The sequence below is a fragment of the Rutilus rutilus genome, assembly GCF_951802725.1.
Source record: "Rutilus rutilus genome assembly, chromosome: 12".
NCBI classification, from domain to species: Eukaryota; Metazoa; Chordata; class Actinopteri; order Cypriniformes; family Leuciscidae; genus Rutilus; species Rutilus rutilus.
Window position 1 is genome coordinate 33,641,041 of NC_140217.1, and position 19,959 is coordinate 33,660,999.

Consider the following 19,959-nt stretch of genomic DNA (forward strand, 5'->3'; position numbering starts at 1 on the left):
TGTGCTTACAGGTAAGCTGGTGGAGGCTTCGTAGTCTGCTGGACTCAAAGAAAACACACGGCGACAAACACACGGCGACGTTCTCAGGCGAGAGGAACCACGCGGTAGTCACAGGGCTTAGGCCGTTCTCAGAATACAGCCTCATTGTCATGGCCTTTAACAGTAGAGGAAACGGGCCTGGCAGTCATCCGGTCAACTTCAAAACCCATGAGGGAGGTGAGTGAGGAGAAGATGTGGAAATACTTGAGCTAAACATAATAAACTTGGTTCTGTTAGTGATAAATAAGATGGAAATAGTTGGTTTACCCAAAAATGGCATTGGTTCTGGTTTTTCATGTGACCGTTCATGTCACAGCAAGTTTGAATATTTGGAAATGAAAATAAGATGTAAGACCTTTGATACAGGGGAAGATATCTTTCACGGAAGAAAGGAAGTCGCAAAGATTTGGAACAAATGAATGAATAACACTGCCTTGCATCATATTTGCTGAATGAAATCCCGTACTTATATACGGTTCTGATTCCAAAAACAGTGCCTGTTTTGCTCTAGAACGTCACTTGCGCACAAAATATGATGTGCTGTTTGTAGCATTTTTGCTTTCGACAACTATTTGTAAGGTGAAGAAGTCTTGCATCATCCCTTAATCACCAGAAAAACTGCCACAAATACATGATCTTCTTATGATTTCAAGGTTAGAATTGTGGCCAGTGAGAGAAGAAAATGCAAAAATGACCTAGATGTTTTCTGCTACATCTGTGGGTGTTTTACTACATAAAAAACAGTGACATATAGATTTTGTAGAATTTTTTTTATATATTTATATATAAAATACTTATTTATTTATAAATTTGTGTTTATGTAAAGTTTGTTGACATTAAATGGAGTATTTGACCATATTTGTCCACTCCTTTGCAACTGATACACATTGAAACAATGTCAAAGAAACTTTTGACTTTTGATATGTTAATAAATGCATTAAAGCTGATATATATGTATGTATAATTGTAAAAAATAAAATAAACTTTACTTGATGGAAAGTTTTCATTGATATTTTTGAACTTCATTTAATAATTTAATTAGGTAATATTAGGCCTTTTTGCCATTATGCAGGGCTGTGTAATGACCAATTGTGTGTGAAATGTTCCTTTATATAATTCAAATAATTATATTAAATTTCTTTTTTCCCCTACTTTCAGTACCTGGTCAAGCAGCGGCTTTCACTGTTTCAAATGTCCAGAAAAACAAAGTCACCTTGACCTGGTCTCCTCCAGTTGACGCAAATGGAGTCCTAATCGGCTACATCCTCCAATATCAGCTAAGTATGTGAACACTGCATTTCCATTTTGTTCATAACCCTCGCTACATCTTTCTGTTAGGGTTATGTGCATGGGGGTTTGAGTAAACAGCTTTCCTGATATGCATTTCTGTCGTGGCCCATGCCATGACACAGCAGTCATTATAGTGATTTTACAGTTAAACCACAAACCACTAGATTTGCACTGATTCAGTTTCATGTCTCTTAAAGGGCCAGACAACAGAATGTACATTTTTATGGCACAGAGAGCATTAAAAAAGCTACTGCCCCTGTGTCAGCATGTTCCCCATGATGCAGATTCGGATTTGGAAATATAAAATCAGCAAAGTGTTCTTTTATGGTTCACGTCTCATTACATCGAGTGATGCTTACGTCTCACCACTAGGAGATATTGTTGTGCCACCTACCTTAGGGTTGGCAGCTGCATCTTATATTCAACAGACACTTAAGTATTATGACTGTATAGGACCTCAATAAGACACAGTTGTATTTGCTAAATGATTTATGGAAAACAATTACTTTGACTTGTTTAAGTTGCCTCACTCAATTTGCTTATTTTTATTATACAGGTCCTGTTATACTGGATTGAATGCACACTAGTGAATTGAACAGCTATTTACTGCATGCCGTTAGATTATGCTTTTAATTAAGATTTACAGTGAATAAGACCACTGATTATGTAGTGGGTTAACAATGCACTTCGTATTAATAGTTAAGTGATGCACTATAGGAAAATGGGAAACATTGTGAAGCGTATCTCTAAATAGCAAGAGGTATTTTTCAGGATTCAGGGTGTAGATTTTGATATTCAAAGTTTAATTGTAAGATTAAGCATAATTGTAGCCGACCACATAAAACAAAACCAATCAGAAGTCTCACTAACTGAGGCAAGCATCATCGCAGAAGGTAAAAGCAGCCAAGCCTTGTTAATACTAAGGCCGCTACAATAAGAAATGATTTATAATTAGCTTTTTATTAGTGTTTTTGACTTGTTTCTCACATAAAATATCTGAAAATCCCTGAAACAAGAAATATGCTTGAAAATATAATTTGCATAGGATATTAAGACTTGTTTTCATAGATTGTATCTTGAATATGTGTATTTTTTTCTTAACCAGAAAATAAAAATGAAAAGTAAAAAGAATTGGAAAAGTATTGTTTCAAGATTTTTATTAGACATTTTAATGGGAAAATTCAACAGAAAACTTGTGAAGAATCGTCTTTCTTTTTTTATACCTACTTAATGTCTAATTTTCAGCAAACCAGTTAAACTACTGGGTGAATGAGCACAGCTAATTTATATTCACGAGCAAAGCAAATAAGTTTTAGATTGTGCTATCCCCACTTTTCAGATTGTTTCTACAACTATAGGAAACATGTTTTTAAAATTAATTCCCCTTTATTTTTTCAAGATATAAAAAGGTCTGCCCCTTGTCTAGCAAACGTATTTTGTCAGCCGAACCATTTTGACCTAAAAATTTTAAGGTTAATTTAAAAGTTAATATTTCATTGATTTAAACGAATAGCTCACCCAAAAATGAAAATGTAATCAACCCTTATGTTGTTCCAAACCTGTATGAGTTTCTTTATTCTGTTGACCTAAAAAGAAGATATTTTGAAGAATGTTGGTAATCGGACAGTTGACGGTAGCCATTGACTTCCATAATAGGAAAAAAATAAAATAACTATGGAAGTCATTTGCTACTGTCAACTGTCTGGTTACAACATAATGTTGTTTTTAACAACATAAGGGTAAGTTAGTGATGACAGAATTTTCATTTTTGGGTGAACTATCCCTTTAACAACATTGAACATGTCTTTTCCATGAACTCTGCACTACCTATGTGCTAAGATTGTGTAGACCAGGGTTTCCAAAACGGGTTTGTGAACCCCTTGTCTGGGCGATCATGGCACGTAGGTAGTGCAGAGCTCATGGGAAAGAAATGTATGACCCGGTATACCATCCTGACACCCTTCATCGCGCTGATCCTGCACTGTTCTACATGCATCGTATCACAGTATAACACCAGGCTGGGCACGCACACCGCTCAACACGCAACCAGATCCCAGCAGGAATGATGACGGAGCTGATTATGATGCGTACAGTCTGGAAGGCCTCGTCAGCTAATTGTGTTTGATGCTGTGGCTGATCATTGAGGCCAAGTGTCAGGTTGCGTATTTAAAGAAGTTACATTTTCATCAGCAGAGCTTGCTAGAACCATTGTGTTTCCCCTTTGAAGTGGACTCATTGAAGTCTCCTTGAAGAAAGTGGCGTGTAAAATGCTGGCGAAAGAGCACACAGCTGTACCCATCGAATGGAAAATAGCAACTGGGATTAAAGAGCCACTGCACAGATGGCCCTCAGCCAGATCCAACTAAGTCTGAAGTCTTGTGAAAACTTGCACATTGTGAATGACTTATGGAGGATTCAGAACTAGTGTTTATTATTATTTATGTTTATTGGGCAGAGAATTATTAGGAGGAAATGGAGAATCACAACATGTTGCAGGGCAGAGTCAAACCTGTTTAAGCTGCATAAGCACAATAGCTCAATAACACATGCATAGGAAATTATGTTTTAATCTGTAGGACTCAATTCGGTATCCAAGTCCTGATGGCTACTGTCACACGTACACATTGGTATGTGTGTGCATGATCTGTGAATAACGCTCGTCCCTTGCTGTGATGCATGTGCGTGAAAGGTCAAATGCAGTTCTTGCCAAGGTTATTAATGCAAAGACAATTGGTTTGTCATGAGTGAATGCAAATAATAATAATAGTAATAATAAATCTGGTTTGTGTCCAAATTTGTGTCTAATATATCAAATCAAACAACAATACTGCCAAGAAAAGTCTTTGTTTCCTATTGCTGACTGTTTACCAATCATTGCTTGTTTTTTTTATATGTATTCATATTAAACTTTTAGTTTAGCATATCAGTTGCAGTTGAATTGTGTGCAGAAGCTCAGAACTGTTTTTTAAGACAATATTCAAATATTCAATACAACTATTTATTTATATATTGTGAAATCAAAAAATTAATCTGACATCCAATAGCCACAACATGTAGTCCGTGCAATAACACATCCAAACATCATATGTGGCATTGTGATATTTTTGTATCGTACCACAAGACATAGTATTTGGACAACTTTGTTGTCATCCACTACAGAAATGTGGGTATTGTGACAATCCTAGTGCAGGCTGTCAGTCTGTTTCAGTAGGAAAAAAAAAGAGTTGAATTTGACCTCTGGCTGACTAAACACATCTGACATTTCAATGACATGGCCTTCCTGCTACCAGTCCAGCTGAGTGACCAACCATAACATATGATGAACACATGTCGCTTTGCTGCTTATCTTTCTTTCTCGTTTATAATCTGTGTGCTTTCTAATGTGTGGAGCTATATGACTTGTTTAGAAATGCACCATGCTTTGCACTGACGGTGTGCTCTGTTTCCTTTTCCTGTTTAGTAAACGACACAGAGGAACTAGGTCCTCTGATGACCCTCAACATCTCTACTGATAGCAATAAGCAGCACCTCCAGGACCTGGAAGCACTGAGCAAATACAAGTTTTACCTACGGTGTTGCACGCGGGTGGGCTGCGGACCAGCTGCCAGTGAGGAGCGCACCACTGTCCCTGAAGCAAGTGAGTACGGGGTAGCAGCTGCTCTGGGGTGGGGTCGTCTCCGGGGAGTCAGCCTGTGGCATTCCAAAGGACAGGGAATCTGGCTCTCTGACATGGATGACCAAGTTGCTGTTGTTATGGGCATCGACCCGGCGAATGCAGGGGACATTATTTCGACCTCCCATCTCACCAAGCTTTTCATATGCCCATCTAAGCATTTCTTTATAGCTAAACAATATCATAACAGTGCGCGACTGGGCTGCATTCATCACTGTCTTGGAAGAGCAAGCGCTTATTGATTTGAGGGTAAAAGCTCGCCTGCAAAAAGGAAGAAGAAATAATATGTTGCCTTTGGGGCTGGAAATGTTGGATTGTTATTAGTACAGACATAGAAATAAGTTGGTAATCAACATCCAAAAATATATTAAAAGAAAAAACCACACAAGTGTGAATTTACAGCACATTTATCATGATTAATGGTTCACGGCGACATACATACATCATCGGCAGTTAGCGGATTGTTAATAAAGTGCTGTTTATTTCCGTTTCACTGAGGGTTCGTATAGGAAGTTGCATTTAGGGAAGAAATATGATCGAGATGAAAATCCCAAGGCATAATACCAATATTCGGCAGAGTAATTGAAAACAGTCAAGAAAACAAATTACTGCTCTGATGTGAGGAGAGATATCTTTCTGTCAATGGGAAACAACTGCATACAGACTTAAACATGACCAGCATACATCAAGAAAATCAGTTGATTTCAAATACAGATAGTGAAAATCTGTTTAATTAAAGCACAACTGGGTGTATGAGAATTATAATGTTTTATTTTAAAAGTATTTCCGTGTGTTTCCATGGCAATGCCATGTTTTTGGCCACAAGCATAGTGAAACCATTGTATTCTTTAATATATCTTGGTTTCCATGCTCAAACCATGGTGTACATGAATATGACATCAATTCCATGGTATTTCCATCTGGTACCATCTCTGCAACGTCGCCATACGAATAAGACTTTCAAAACCCTTTTGCAATACTTTCATATTTCTAGTGTGACATTTAAAAGTATGGCATCATATTTTTATATACTTTTCTTTGTTTCTTGCTATTGCATTTCCGCTTTAATGCTTTGGTAACAGGCACTGCTGTCTTATAAACAAGCTGTCTTATGAACTAAATTTGCTGTGATCTCAGTGTCTTTCTGTCGTCCTTGCAATATGTCTTTTTCATTGCTTTATTGCTTTTGTTTTGCCAGCTTCAACAGATGTGGCCTTTTTCAACATCAGTATGAAGTATTCTGTTTTCTTTAGCACTAGAAATAGCTAGCACACTAGACTAGAGGATACATTTGTAGCTGTACTTTAGAAATCCATCTTGAAAATGCATGTGTTCATAACAAGATAATAATTTAATTTTTGTGTGCTTTTTTTTTGCCCTGTCCTTGTGTAAGCCTTCCATAGATGTGAGGTCTTCCATAGATGGTTGCTAAATTAGATCAATCTCACTATTAACCTGTCATCTGCTCTGTGTTGGTAGATTAAACTAATTGATTTATTCCATTTAATCCAGTTCAATCCAGTCAAAATATTCCTTGTATAATACTATGGTTCAGCTAACACAGACTATTTTTATTTTGCATTGAGCTTCTTCCTATTTAGTACATCACAGGCCTAACTCTCTCGTAGAAACATCACATCCGTGCAAACCGTTTAAAATACTGTCTTTTTTTCCAGGAAAATCCGGCTCACGATTTCCTCCAAGAAAAACCACTGTTTCCCCTGTGGCTAATGCTACTCTTTCTTCTATAGGTACTAAACCACACAACAGCAAGTCTGAAAGAACAAATGAGGAACAAATTGGGCTTTTTTATTCCGACGGTCTCTACAAATATTCAGTTTTGTAATAATGGAAACAATACGATTTTTTTTTACATTTTTTGAAAGAAGTCTCATACAGTATGATCACCAAAGATGCATTTCTTTTATCAAAAATACAATAAAAGCAGGAATATTGTGAAATATTATAACAATAAAAATGGGTGCATTTACATGATACCATTTTCAACTAAAAGCTGAAAGTTTTTGAAATCGAAACCATTATCGTCTCTACACTCTACACTAAATACACTAAATGCTGGGTTGTTTTAACCCAAATTTGGGTCAAATAAGGACAAACCCAGCCGTTGGGTTACATTTTTAAATAAAATATTTCAACCCAACGGTTGGGTTTGTCCATATTTGACCCAAATTTGGGCTAAAACAATCCTGCATTTATTAGAGTGTGCATAAACATGAATTTGTGAAAACGGTGACATGGACATGAGTGTTACATTTTCAATCTATAGGTGCGTAGTGTTTCTTTACGAAGTGACATCGCCAACTACTGGCCTGGCATACATAATACAGCGTTTTTAGTCGTTTTCATGGATACGTGTGAAATTGTCAGCCCGTTCTCATCCCAAGGCGTCATAGTACTGACGCTGTTGACATTTCGTCTGCATCAAACGCACATGGCACCCTTTATCGTCAATATGAGACGCAGATAGATATGAGCCAGAAGGCGCCTCCTAGCGGTCTAACCCTAAACCTACCCCAGAACTAAACCTACCCATATCCTGTGCGTGTCATATTGACGCTAAAGGGTGCCATGTGCGTTCGATGTAGACGAAATGTCACAAGGGTCAGTATGTGACGTCCAAGGATGAGAATGCGTTGGAAATTGTTCAAAAAATCAAGGGAAAAATATTTTTAGCAATGTTGAAAAACAGTGTTCTTTGATGAATAGTAAGTTCACAAGAACATCATTTATTTGAAAAACAATTTTTTTTGTAACAATGTCTTTACTGTCTCTTTTGATTAATGTAATGCTTGCTGAATAATTGTATTTTGTTAAAAAAAAATCTACTGACACCCAACAATAGTGTACTGTATAGTCGAAGTGTCGAGGTCTGATTTATCGGGGTTTATCGGGGGACTGAGGAACAGTGCTGATGTTGCACAGAAGTGTCTGCTAAGTGGATAAGAGGAAGCCGTTTAAATTCAGCACCACAAAAGTGGCTTTCGGGAGCAGCCTTGCAGGGCACGTGTGGCGCGAGCTTTCCTCCCTCCCGCTGTGGCGGCAGATGCGGTCTGACAAACCTCCAGCTAGCTTGCTCAATATTTATGGCGCCATTTCTGTGTCAAGCAAAGGTGTGTCACACCGCACCGATGATTAACGCAATTTCTACAATAACAGGGTGGATGGAAGCGCATCACGATAAGAGGATGTCATTTGAGCATGCGGCGATGGGCAGGGTAGACATGGTCCTTCGGTGCAGATGGATTCCTGAAAAGAGCCTGAGAATAAATGTGTTCCATTTGCATGTTTTGCCCAAAGGGAAAGGCGTTAGGTGATTGAGATGTGTGGTAATGAGTTTTGACAGCAGACAACAGTCTACCTAATTGCTACACCTGAAGGTGATGAAAACACAAGTTATCTGTGATTGATATAGCTCCGGTGGCATGTGCCGTGTAGGTAGCAATTGTCCAAGTCCAATACTTTTGGCTTCCTGAATAGAAACGGTTCAGATGTTTCTGCAGCTCTCAGAGCTCGGTGACTGCGTAATTATTACTCAGCGACACTGTCTAGAATTATCTCTTATAATTTCATCTTATTTCACCCAGTGTAACGAGCACATCATTATTTCAGGCCGTTAATTAGTCATTTAATTACAGAAGACTCGCAGCTATGTTTCTGATGGAAATTAAACCACACTCCATTCCACCATCTGAAGATCCGCCATTTGTTTGTGACATCCCATCACGTTAATTTCCTCATGCCATGTCCTATCCAGCCGTGACTCCCGGGTTTCCAGCGACAAGTAATTAGTCTGACCACAATGAAAGTAAAAGTCGCTCTGCGACCCAGCCAATATAAAAACATTTAATGTTTAATGCTGCGTTCACATGACAAAATTACAGTAATTACGAGAGTAGTAGAAAACATTCTCATGTTTGTCAAACTGGTAATTTTGTATGATCACTCCAACTTTACTTACTTCACTGGTGATGTCATTCACTACTAAAATGAATGTATTTAAAAGGTTGTGAAAAAAACTTTACATACAACAAATAGCTTTCATCATTTGTATCTTTATAGCATCACGTCTGGTCAATGTTACTGTGAAACTGTTTGAATTTTCAGTTCACTACGACTTGACAGTGCATCCCATATTTAAAAATATGGCAATGCTAATAAGCAGCATTTCATTAAAGTAATGTCTGGCAAAGTTCATATATTACAGTGAATGTAAAGAAGTCACTCTTTCTCCTTTCTCCCAAGTCTAACAGTATCTAACAAGCAACCCTTCTTTGTGTCATTTAAAGTACTAACCCTCTGTCATTTCTCTCTTCTCTCAGCTGTGTTGAATATTAGCACCTCAGTTAGTCACAACTTTGCAAATATCAGCTGGATTCCTGGCACAGAACAGACGGAGTCAGAGTTATATGTTGCCTTTATGAACAACCGTAAGCCTTTCTTACTGTTCTTCATCCTAGTTCTTGTAAATAATACCTCAAAGTTCAGTACAGTTTTTGGTTTAGTCAAAGTAAATTCAATCACACAAAAAAAATAAAAGTTCATTAGTGATTTGTGTAGCCTTTAGATTATTGGCATAGATTTATAAGTGGATGTATAGATTTTAGTGCTGTCAAATCGATTATTCATGATTTACCACATGCATCTTACAAAAAAGTTTGTTTATATAACATATGCATGTGTATATATATATAAACAGTACTGTGCAAAAGTCTTAGGCATGTTAATACCTGCAAAGCTACAATACTGTGAAAAGTACTGGCACTTGTGTTAAAATGCTGTAAAGTGAGAATGCTTTCAAAAATAAAATCACAAATTGAATTTATTTATGATTTAACTTCTATTAACTAATTCAAATCAATATATGGTGTAACGACCCTTTGCGTTTAAAACGGCTTTTGTCCAGGTACACTTGCGCATAGTTTTTCTGGTAGCTTTGCAGGAAGGTTTCTTCAAGCATCTTGGAGACGTTCCCGCAGTTCTTCTGGATTTAGTCTGTCTCAGTTTTTTTCTGTTTCTTCATGTAATCACAGACGGACTTGATGATGGTGAGATCAGATCATACCGGCTGTTTTCAGACTCCTTGTGCATACACAAATCTCACAGGATTATTACAATTAATGGCTGATGTTAGTGTTAGATGTTAGATTTGACAGCACTAATAGGTTTATATATTCATATTTGCAACTGAATATCAATCATTTATATTATATATGAAAATATATATTATAATTATTAGGGCTGTCAATTGATGCCAGTTACTGATTTTGATCAAATTAACATCTACCTGTAGGTTAAATTTTCAATTGCGTTTTTTAAAGAATTATTGTACATGTTGATTTGGAAGCCCTAATAATTGTTTACTGTTCTGTCTACATATAGGCAGTAGAGATTTGTAGCATACTAACACCACTTCACCTATGCACGTCTTGTAGGTGAAGGTAACTGGAAGATATCCGATGCGCTAAACTCTTCTAAGACTTTCCACATCATTGAAGGGCTCGAACCTGGGACTGAATACACAGTGCGTCTTATGACTAAAAGCTGGGTTGATAATTCTAGTATTTTTGAAGACGTTTTCAAGACCAGGGCCAAAGGTGAGGAGAAAATAGTCTCCGACATGATAGAAATGCAAACCAAAATCGTCTTTTGTCTCTTCCTTTCTCATCTCATCAAGAGTGCAAGCAACATCCTGTGATAAAATTATCATGAGTGGTGTATGCCATGTCCATCCCAGAGCATGTGTTCTGTGGACTTGATAAAAGTAATTATGCTTTATCAGCCTCTTCCATTGATCAATTAGACATGCAGTCTGGCAGTTTAATATTAATACCAGCACATTCCCATTCTAGAGTTTGCCTGGTGTCTCTCATTTAGTGTCAGATGTTCTCAGCATTCAATGAAATGTCCTCAGTAAATATCAAATTATGGGTTGGTAAGTGAATGTTTTGTCTCTCACAGGTCTGGCCAGTATTCATGGAGGCATCTCCAACCAGGGATGGTTCATCGGGCTCATGTGCGCCATAGCTCTGCTCACTCTCACGGTGCTCATAGCCTGCTTTGTGAACCGAAACAAAGGCGGAAAGTACTCAGGTATTCTCCCACACAATGAAACTAATCAGTTGCTGTAGAATATTGCACAGTTTTTTTTTGTGAATGTGAACAGGATCTTTTAAAAAGCTGTCAGATAACACAAGGAAACCCTAACAAATGTCTAAACTCACTGGAGATTTTCTTTTAAGAATGAAAAAGCCAAAAGGTTTAACAAGTAAAAAACACACTGTAAGTAAGAAGGAAAAACAATGTATATCAAATTCACACTTCGAAAAGTGTTTAAAAAAGCAAAAAATACATTTATGTTTAGAAAATGTTGCACATTCTTGTGGGGGGCTGCAGATTGGGTTTGAATTGGATCTCTTAAACCACTGTAACCAAACAGCATGAGTCAAATCTGTTAATTTACATGTGTTAATTTGAATGTGCAGATGTGCTTGCTGATGACGTATAAAAATCCTAAATTCTCAAAACAACATGGACAAACCTCCAAACCACTTGGCAATTGTTCACAACAGAATTGAATTTCTCATTCATTTCATCAAATTGCAAATGTCTAAGTACATGTCTCAATGTCTCAGTACATCTTTGCAAATAATTAAGTACAGGTAGCCTACATTTAGCACAATTTCCAAGTGAATAGATCTTGTTGATCCAAACTGATTGTTGATTCTCAGTCTAATGGTTGTTCGCTCCAAAACATGTCAGCGTCATTTTATTGTATAAGTCATCATATGCACAATAGTCTGTTCAATATGTCAAAATTAGTCAAGAACATAATACCATGAAAACCATATATGTGTGTATGTATATATATATATATATATATATATATATATGTATATATAATATAACATATAATATTATTGGCCACCAGGCCATGGTGGATGTCCCAGGCCAGCGAGGGGGCAATATAACTATGTGTGCTGCCATATCTGAGAATGGTGTGGCCACTCACATCCCCAGTCTTGGCCCATACAATACACAGAAGCTCCTCATCTTCTTGGACCGCCTTCATTTTGATTTGATCCCTGAAAATGAGAGAGGTCTCGTAGGGCCTCACCTACCACAATATGTCATTGTATGGGACAATGTGAATTTTCACCGTGGCCCACTCATCAGGGTCTGGTTCACTATTCATCCGAGGATGGTCATGGTGTTCCTACCACCTTACTCTCCTTTCCTCAGTCCTATTGAGGAGTATTTCTCCGCTTGGAGGTAGAGAGTGTATGAGCATCGGGGTCAAGATCAGAGGTCCCTGCTCCATGCAATGGACGCTGCGTGTGAGGATATTACAGGAGATCAGTGTAGGGGATGGTTGCGACATGCACGCCGTTTCTTCCCTCGTTGCATCGCAAGGAAGAATATACGCTGTGATGTGGACGAGAATCTGTGGCCAGAAGGACAGCAGCGTGTGGATGGCCAGGAGGGTGAGGGTGAGGACAGCGACCAGTGAAGAACTGTTAGTTGTGAAACTCCAGCTTTATTTACAGCACTGTAGGCTGCATATAATTTTCATTGTTTTTTGTTTGTGTGTTTATATCACAGTATATTATGCTGTATACATTTTCTTTTTATGTGTGTGAATGATAATGGTTACAATTTCCTTGGCAGTATGAGTGCAATGTGTGATGTCAAACCTTGGAGGCTACTCTCACCCTAAAATCCTATTTCTTTTTTTCAGTTTTATACACAATTGTATTCTGTTAGCTAGACAAAAAAACAGTACAGTAACCATTGTCAATGAAGGACAGGGCTAAGACTGAAAGGTGGACATGAGGGATATTTCAATAGTCCTCTGCCATAGTGACAAAACATCTAAACATTTTGACTTGCAGTGCTTACACAATGCCAAAGGGACAAAGCATTTTGGGGGCACTGACTGTTTACAGTTTTTCTCAGTCGCTTTGGTGCGTTTTTCACATCATCCCTAACATGTGCAAAATAATAAGTGCATTTCTCAGAACAATTTGTACAAACTGCAATATACAATAGATATGTTTCTAAAGCTAGTCAGTCACTAAAAATCCTTAGTACATCTCTCAAAAGTAAATATCCATGCCAATGATCATGTCAGTGTCATCAGAATGATAAGTCATTTAATCATTGTTCACGAACAAGCTCGTCAAAATGTTTAGGCATGTTGTCAATGTAACTGTGTACTTTGACACTATTACCAGATGTAAACTTAGGCTACAGTTTGGATGACAGTTACTGTATTGAAAATGCACAAGGCTGCACTTCTATGGCATATAACAATTTCAAAAGTACTATTTACATATTACTGTATGTGGGTTATTGATTGAAAGAGACAAAAGAGATTTTGTTTTTCACAGCTTTTACTAGTGCTACTTTATGAAATAAAACAACAAAATAATTTACAGTAAGAAAAAGTAAATAAAAACTAAATTAGAAAGAAACACAGGAAACCCCCCTAAGGCATAACTTTGCCCCCAGCACTGTTCTAGTGCTGTCTCTGCACAAGATGCACCTTTGAGCAATTTAGACAACTGGTTGATTGTTGGTTGAACTAACACTTTACATTCCTTGAGTGAGGATCAATTTCACCTGCACGAGTCATCAATTCAAGTTTTTGTACAAAAGGTCTAATATAAATGTGTAAAACTATGCTTGACAGTTTATGACAAATAGTTAAACAATTTTGCATGTAATGGCTTATGCAAGGAACTAATGCCTAGATATTTTGAGGGGTAAGACTATTCAACAAAGAACCATCTACTATATTTTGATCAACATGACATGAGCAATTGAAAATGTGGAAAAAAGCTGACACTTGTACATTATCAATTGCAATATGTACAAAAGCAATTGCAATTTGTTCAAAGGAATAAGACATTGCTTTAATGATGTGCACAAGTGACTAGATGATTTGGAATTTGTACAAGTAGTATCAAGAATTGCACTTTTGATCTAAGAAATGCACCAAAGCGACTGAGAAAAACTGTAAATGAGAAGGAAATTTAGTTTTGACACATGGTTGAACTGTTTTGGGAGAGGTATGAGCTTTTGCAGGTGAACCATGGTGTTGTGCCGAACCATCCACGTTATTTTGGCAAAAGCACCAAGAGTGTTGAGAACGTCTGGTCTGTTTCAAGAAATGAGCCAAAGCAATTGAGAAGGATCTTTGCCATTTTCGTTGCACTGACTCTTTATATGGGAAAGGAATTTAGTTTTGAAGCATGAGTGAACAGTTTTGGGAGAGATATGAGCTTATGCAAGTGAGCTATAGTGTTGTGCTGACCTCTAAGACTGTTTTGCCAAATGATCTTAGAGTTTTGAGAATGTAATTTCTGTTTCAAGAAATGAGCCAAACCAATGGAGAAAAACTGTAATAAAAATATTAACAATGTTTGTTAGTCTCTCTAAATTAAGGATGCTCTCTTGTGTTTATTCAGTGAAAGAGAAAGAAGACCTGCACCCTGACTTGGAGTCCCAGGGTATAAATGATGATACCTTCTGTGAATACAGGTATTTCAAACCACCACCAGGATTTACTACTTACAGCTCACATAGTGGCAGAATGACGGCAACCTCTGACACTGTTTCATTGTAATTTGTGCATTTTTTCTTTGGTTTGAAAGCCAGCACCAAACCAGCCTGAGCTCTGGACGTGCAGCAAGCTAAAGTAACCACCACACGTATGTGCTAAACAATAACAACAAAACCAATGTTGTTCACACATCAATGCCATTGATGTGTTCCTGTTTCACGTGGTGCTTTGTGAGTAGCTAGTACACATGTAGCACGTTAGAAACAATGGCTTCGCTGTAAATGTGAAAATTAGGTTGTACTGAGATCGAGCGAACAAAAGATTGCCCGCCCAATCTGGTTTAGTTGAAAGACACGTATCTTCGGGCCAGCAATAAATGCGTTTCTTGTTTCATTAATCATTTGGTGATGCAATTTAAAACAATCTCTTCGAGAACAGTGTTTGTAGTGACAATTGTAAATCTGAAATATTTTGAGCAGATCATCCAAGATGTTTAAATGAGGTTGAACTCTAGATGTGCCCGACTCGGTGTCTTACATTCCACTATTTGAAACACTAGGCTTGTTTTATACAGACATCCAACTGTGTGAATGCATGAGCTTCACAGTTTGAGTGAAGTTAATGCATGCCTAAACTCACCCATCCTCACACAAGTTTTAATATTTCTATCATATTAGTCCTTTTAAACAGTATCGTTTTAATAGAATTCACATACAGTACATGTATGAACTGTCTATTTCATATGAACTACTTTGATGATCTTTTATGACACTTTTTTGAATCATTTTGGAGATTGACAGTCATGGTCACTATTAAGTTTATAGAAAGAGCTCTATAAAGATTATTCCAAAATAATTTTGAGCATTCCATAGAAAAAGAAGAGAAAAGAAACCAAATGGGTTTGGAATGACGTGCGAGTACGGACATAATGACGGAATATGTTTTGTGTGAACGTGAACCCATGAATTATGTAGCTCCTCAAAATCTAGTAGAAGAAGGTATTGGATGAGCATTAGACCAACTAAATTTAACAAGGACAAAAACAGCCGAACTCAGTTATATTTCCCTGTCTTACACAGCGATAATGATGAGAAACCACTGAAAAGCAGCCAGCATTCGTTGAATGGTGACTTGAAAGGGGGAGACAGTGGAGACAGCATGGTGGAATACGGCGACGAGGACACGCACTTCAACGAGGACGGCTCTTTTATCGGAGAATACTCTGGACGCAAGGAGAGGGTCTCCATGGAAATCAAGGGAAACAATCAGAGCACAGCGTAATGGACCACGGACAATTTATTTGTTGGACAAGCTCTCACAAAAGGTCAGTCAAAAGGAAGAGGAAGGAAAAAGGCACAGCATAACGGCACCCGAAGGACTTTTTTAAAATTAATGTGTTATTGTCAAACTCTCAGTCATACTCACATAATTTTACAAGGCTTAGTTTGTTTTGCGTGCTGTAACTGATCAATCATGCCAGTTGTGTATACTTTTGTGGGGTGTTTTTGTATTAAATCTTTGCAAATCATTGGTGACCATGGAGCTGCCAGAAGGTTTGCTTTTTTATGTAAATGCAACCTCTGTAAGAAGATAAACACTGTTTTTGCTTTCTTTGTGTCATCATGTAGCCAAGTAAGTTTTATGTCAGGGTATGAACTTATTATTTTTATTTCGAGACAAATATTATTGATATTTTATATTTCAGATACTGTATACTGTGCATTCATTAAATGTGGGTTATTATGTGTATGAAGGAGTTGTTGCTTAAATAATCATGATTTCCAAAAAGCGTAGGGCAACATAAGGGTTGACTCACAATTAGTCGCACATGCTTTGTTGAACATTTTTGCATTGAACTGATTATAATTAACGGTTCAGGCTATACTAACAAGCTGCATAGCCACATTCAGTACCACATAAACCCTACAGTCTCCTAGAGTCTGCTGCTGTTAACCTGCTAGCCATATTTCAGTATATTATCAAATAAGCTCATACTCAATGTTCATACATTTAAAAAGAAAAACGCCTCTTTTGCCTTAGAATGACCTTGATGTTCTGGTATGACGTAACAAATCACATTATCATTGAATTCCGTGATACAGGGTTGAAATTCCAAAATTCCGCATTGGCATTAAATCCAATGAAATAGTTTTATTCATAAACGAACAATTCAGAAACACCATAATATCTCCAGAAAACAACTCCACAGTTGTGTTCATGTTTATGTATGTTTTTTGGAATGTCTCCACATTGAGTCAAACCCAGATTCTGCACAATGTTTCTGTAAATTCTGTTTGCATGTTTAAGGATGTTGAATGAGGTTTGTGTGCAGATTTGACATTAAATTGTATCATTTTTTTCTTCATCCTGGGTTTGCTGAATGCAGCATTGTGGCTTTTTTGCTTTTTGAACCTTCAATGCTGATTAATGCCTAAATGCACACATCCTATTGTGGTGTATTTATGAACGTGCAGGAAACATTTGACACAGCTTTCATTTTCGAGGCCCGTAGCTGGATGCAGGTAAAAGCTGACTGATGATAACAAGGACTTTAAAAAACACTGGAGTTAACACTGCAAAAAGTATTGGATACTGTAGGCAGAGTCTGTAAAAAGATATATCGTGAGTAAAGATCTATAAAATAGGACATCTGTCTGAGAGCTACGCACCATAGACTCCGCTATATTCCTGGAATATGGTTGTATCAAGCATATCAGACATTGTGCTCAATAAGCTTTCATCCCTGAGGAAATCTATGTATTTTGCTGTAAGAACACGGATGCTCTCTGTCAGGGAAATAACCTCAGTGAAAGTGGTGGAGCAGTTGGAAATGAGACAATAAGAATAAGAATGAAGGGGTCAGCCACTCTAAAAGAAAGAGCGTTATGATGTGTTGAGCATATACAGATACGGCATCTCGCAGCAACACGGACATATCAATAATGCAACATTTTTACTGAGTGGGCAGCCTGAGGATACAACAGATGAATTTCACTAAATAAAAAGCTGGTGTTGTATTAAAAAACTCTAAGGTCTGTTTCTGTGGAAGAATAAAGCCACACTGTCTGTAGATAGATAGATAGATAGATAGATAGATAGATAGATAGATAGATAGATAGATAGATAGACAGACAGACAGACAGACAGACAGACAGACAGACAGATAGACAGATAGATAGATAGAGAGACATCTGAAAGAATGATCTCAGCATTGCAAGTTTGCTGCAAATGAATTGGTCTCCCAGTCTAAGGAGCTGTCAGCTATTCACTTTAGATGAAAGCTTCATTCATCAACATTTTGCTTCACCATTTTGTGAAGCAACTTCAGCCAAGTAAAGAGTTGTTAGCAATGTTTTGCTATTTTAAAAGGTTTTAAAGGTATACCCAGTGTTTTGTTTTAACTGAGATTCGAGTGAGCAGTATTTAGAGGGTAAAATGATCTCATGATGGCTACCTGAGCTGGGGTGCGTTTCCCAAAAGCATCGTTAGCCAACTATGTTCGCAAGTTCCGTCGTTATCAGCATAGTTCAACGAGTCAGTTTTCCGAAACCATCGTTCTAACGAACATTCGCAAACAGCATCGCAAAGTTATGTAGTTGGAACGACAGCTCTCGACCTGTGGTTAGATCTAGTTTCTAGTTTGCATGACATGTGCACTTAAGAAATCCTTATCTTGAGCAAAATAAGCAAGCTGACATTCAGTACAACCTGTGTCTTTTATTATACAAATGTCATTTACGTCTTTTAGTTTGTCAAGAGATTTAAAGCACCGTTTTTGAAGAGTACGCATGTGCGAACGTGCTCTAGGCTACTATGTAAGAACGAGCCTATGATTGAATCTAGAAATAAAGCAAAATAACTGAGAAAAATGAGAAATAGTCCTCAGATGCCATGTCAGTAATTTATAGCAAAACATCTAGCGTTAATTCAATCTCAAACAGATTCATTAAAAGAAGTTATTACTCCACCACATGCGTGACGTCATAAACCAACGTGGTTGAACGACCACTTTGCGACAATACGGTTTCGGGAAACAGTCGTGACTAGCTAGTTGATTTCTTCAACGATGTATCGTACTATGGTAGTTAAGCAGGGAGTTACGTCGTTGTTCGGGAAACGCACCCCAGCTCCATATAGAAGAGAACTGCTTTTATTAGGCTACCGTTATGACTGCAGATTAGTGCACCTAATCACTAGGATTCACTAACTTGAATGTTACATTTACAGCAGAGGACTTCTGTCAAACACTGAGTCAACTGTTTGTAAAAACTCTGAAGTATAGCATTAGCATTTTATTTTCCTTATCCAACCCTTAGCTTGCATGGGACTTATGCTTTAGCTTTACAGTACACAGCAGGAGATCTGCGTCCTGACAATCTCTTTATACAATATATCTATGATTCACATTTCACACTCCTCAAATTCTCACATTTTCTATGTGAACTGAATTTCATTACAGTTATCTTTTAAATGATGTAAACAGAATTATAATTGCTCTGTCCCCTGTAAGCATTTATTTCGCTTTTGGAAACCATAATGCATAATGCAATGCGTACATTTTCTATAATGAGGTTTGCATTGCATAGAGAAACATTAAATGAAGCTTCTGCAGCCTCCAGTCACCAGCCATCTCGTTTTCAACAATTAGGAGTCTAGATAGCAGTCTGACCTAGAGATGCTGAAATATTTGTGTGTTTAATTAATTTATTTTTCTTGCATGTAGCTTGAGACCGACCTCAAGTGAAGATGGGGCCACAGCGCTATGCTCACACAGACAGTGTATTGATTGGAATTTCTGCAGTCTCTGTCTTCATTACTTGCTGAAGCTTAGCATTGCATATTTTAATTATGCTTCAAAATGTGAAACTTAAAAAAAAAAAGCAAAAGCTTCAAATTAATGATGAATATGGTTAAAAGTTCAGTGTTATTTACTGTGCCTGTGTCTAGCTAGCATAGTGGTAGTTTTATACTGTGCATAATTTTTCTTGTTGCTTAAGTTAAGTTACATTTACACCAAATTTACACTTAATACAAGCCAGAAATAGTAAAAATATATAATTTTACTTGTTTATTACCTTAAATGGTCCTTTAAGGGAAAAAAAAAAACTCCAATTCAATGTACAAAACAATTAACCTAGAAGCAACACGGCAACAATTAATCAAGATGTCCTCATTGCAGCCTGTATCGTGATGAAGTACTGGATTAAATCCAATTCGTATTTGATGCATGATTTTTTTCCAAAACCAGGTTAATATTAGGGTGTATGGCAGGTTTAGGGGTTAGTATTTGTTGTAGGCAGCGTTGTGTAGGTAATCAGTACTGTGATTGACGTCAGTAATTAAATCATTTGAATTGGCTGCAGGGTGGAGTTTG

The 19,959-nt window shown here is 37.4% G+C and overlaps 1 protein-coding gene across 10 annotated transcripts in view; it reads left to right on the plus strand.

The window, feature by feature from the left end:
• The window catches only part of chl1b (cell adhesion molecule L1-like b), a 58,635-nt gene extending 41,685 nt beyond the window's left edge, over nucleotides 1-16,950 (plus strand). For 2 of the 10 annotated variants that reach the window (XM_084426017.1, XM_084426015.1), the window contains 10 exons: nucleotides 12-216; nucleotides 1,198-1,320; nucleotides 4,790-4,966; nucleotides 6,201-6,230; nucleotides 6,679-6,753; nucleotides 9,343-9,450; nucleotides 10,456-10,617; nucleotides 10,982-11,113; nucleotides 14,491-14,563; nucleotides 15,665-16,950. In XM_084426017.1, the coding sequence (XP_084282143.1) occupies nucleotides 12-216; nucleotides 1,198-1,320; nucleotides 4,790-4,966; nucleotides 6,201-6,230; nucleotides 6,679-6,753; nucleotides 9,343-9,450; nucleotides 10,456-10,617; nucleotides 10,982-11,113; nucleotides 14,491-14,563; nucleotides 15,665-15,866 (1,287 nt within the window). In that variant the 3' untranslated portion in view covers nucleotides 15,867-16,950. Of the gene's footprint in view, nucleotides 1-11; nucleotides 217-1,197; nucleotides 1,321-4,789; nucleotides 4,967-6,200; nucleotides 6,238-6,678; nucleotides 6,754-9,342; nucleotides 9,451-10,455; nucleotides 10,618-10,981; nucleotides 11,114-14,490; nucleotides 14,564-14,676; nucleotides 14,734-15,664 lie in introns of those variants that run through there. The other 8 variants (XM_084426023.1, XM_084426022.1, XM_084426019.1 and 5 more) reach the window with 7 other exon arrangements.
• Nucleotides 16,951-19,959: the final 3,009 nt, after the last annotated feature.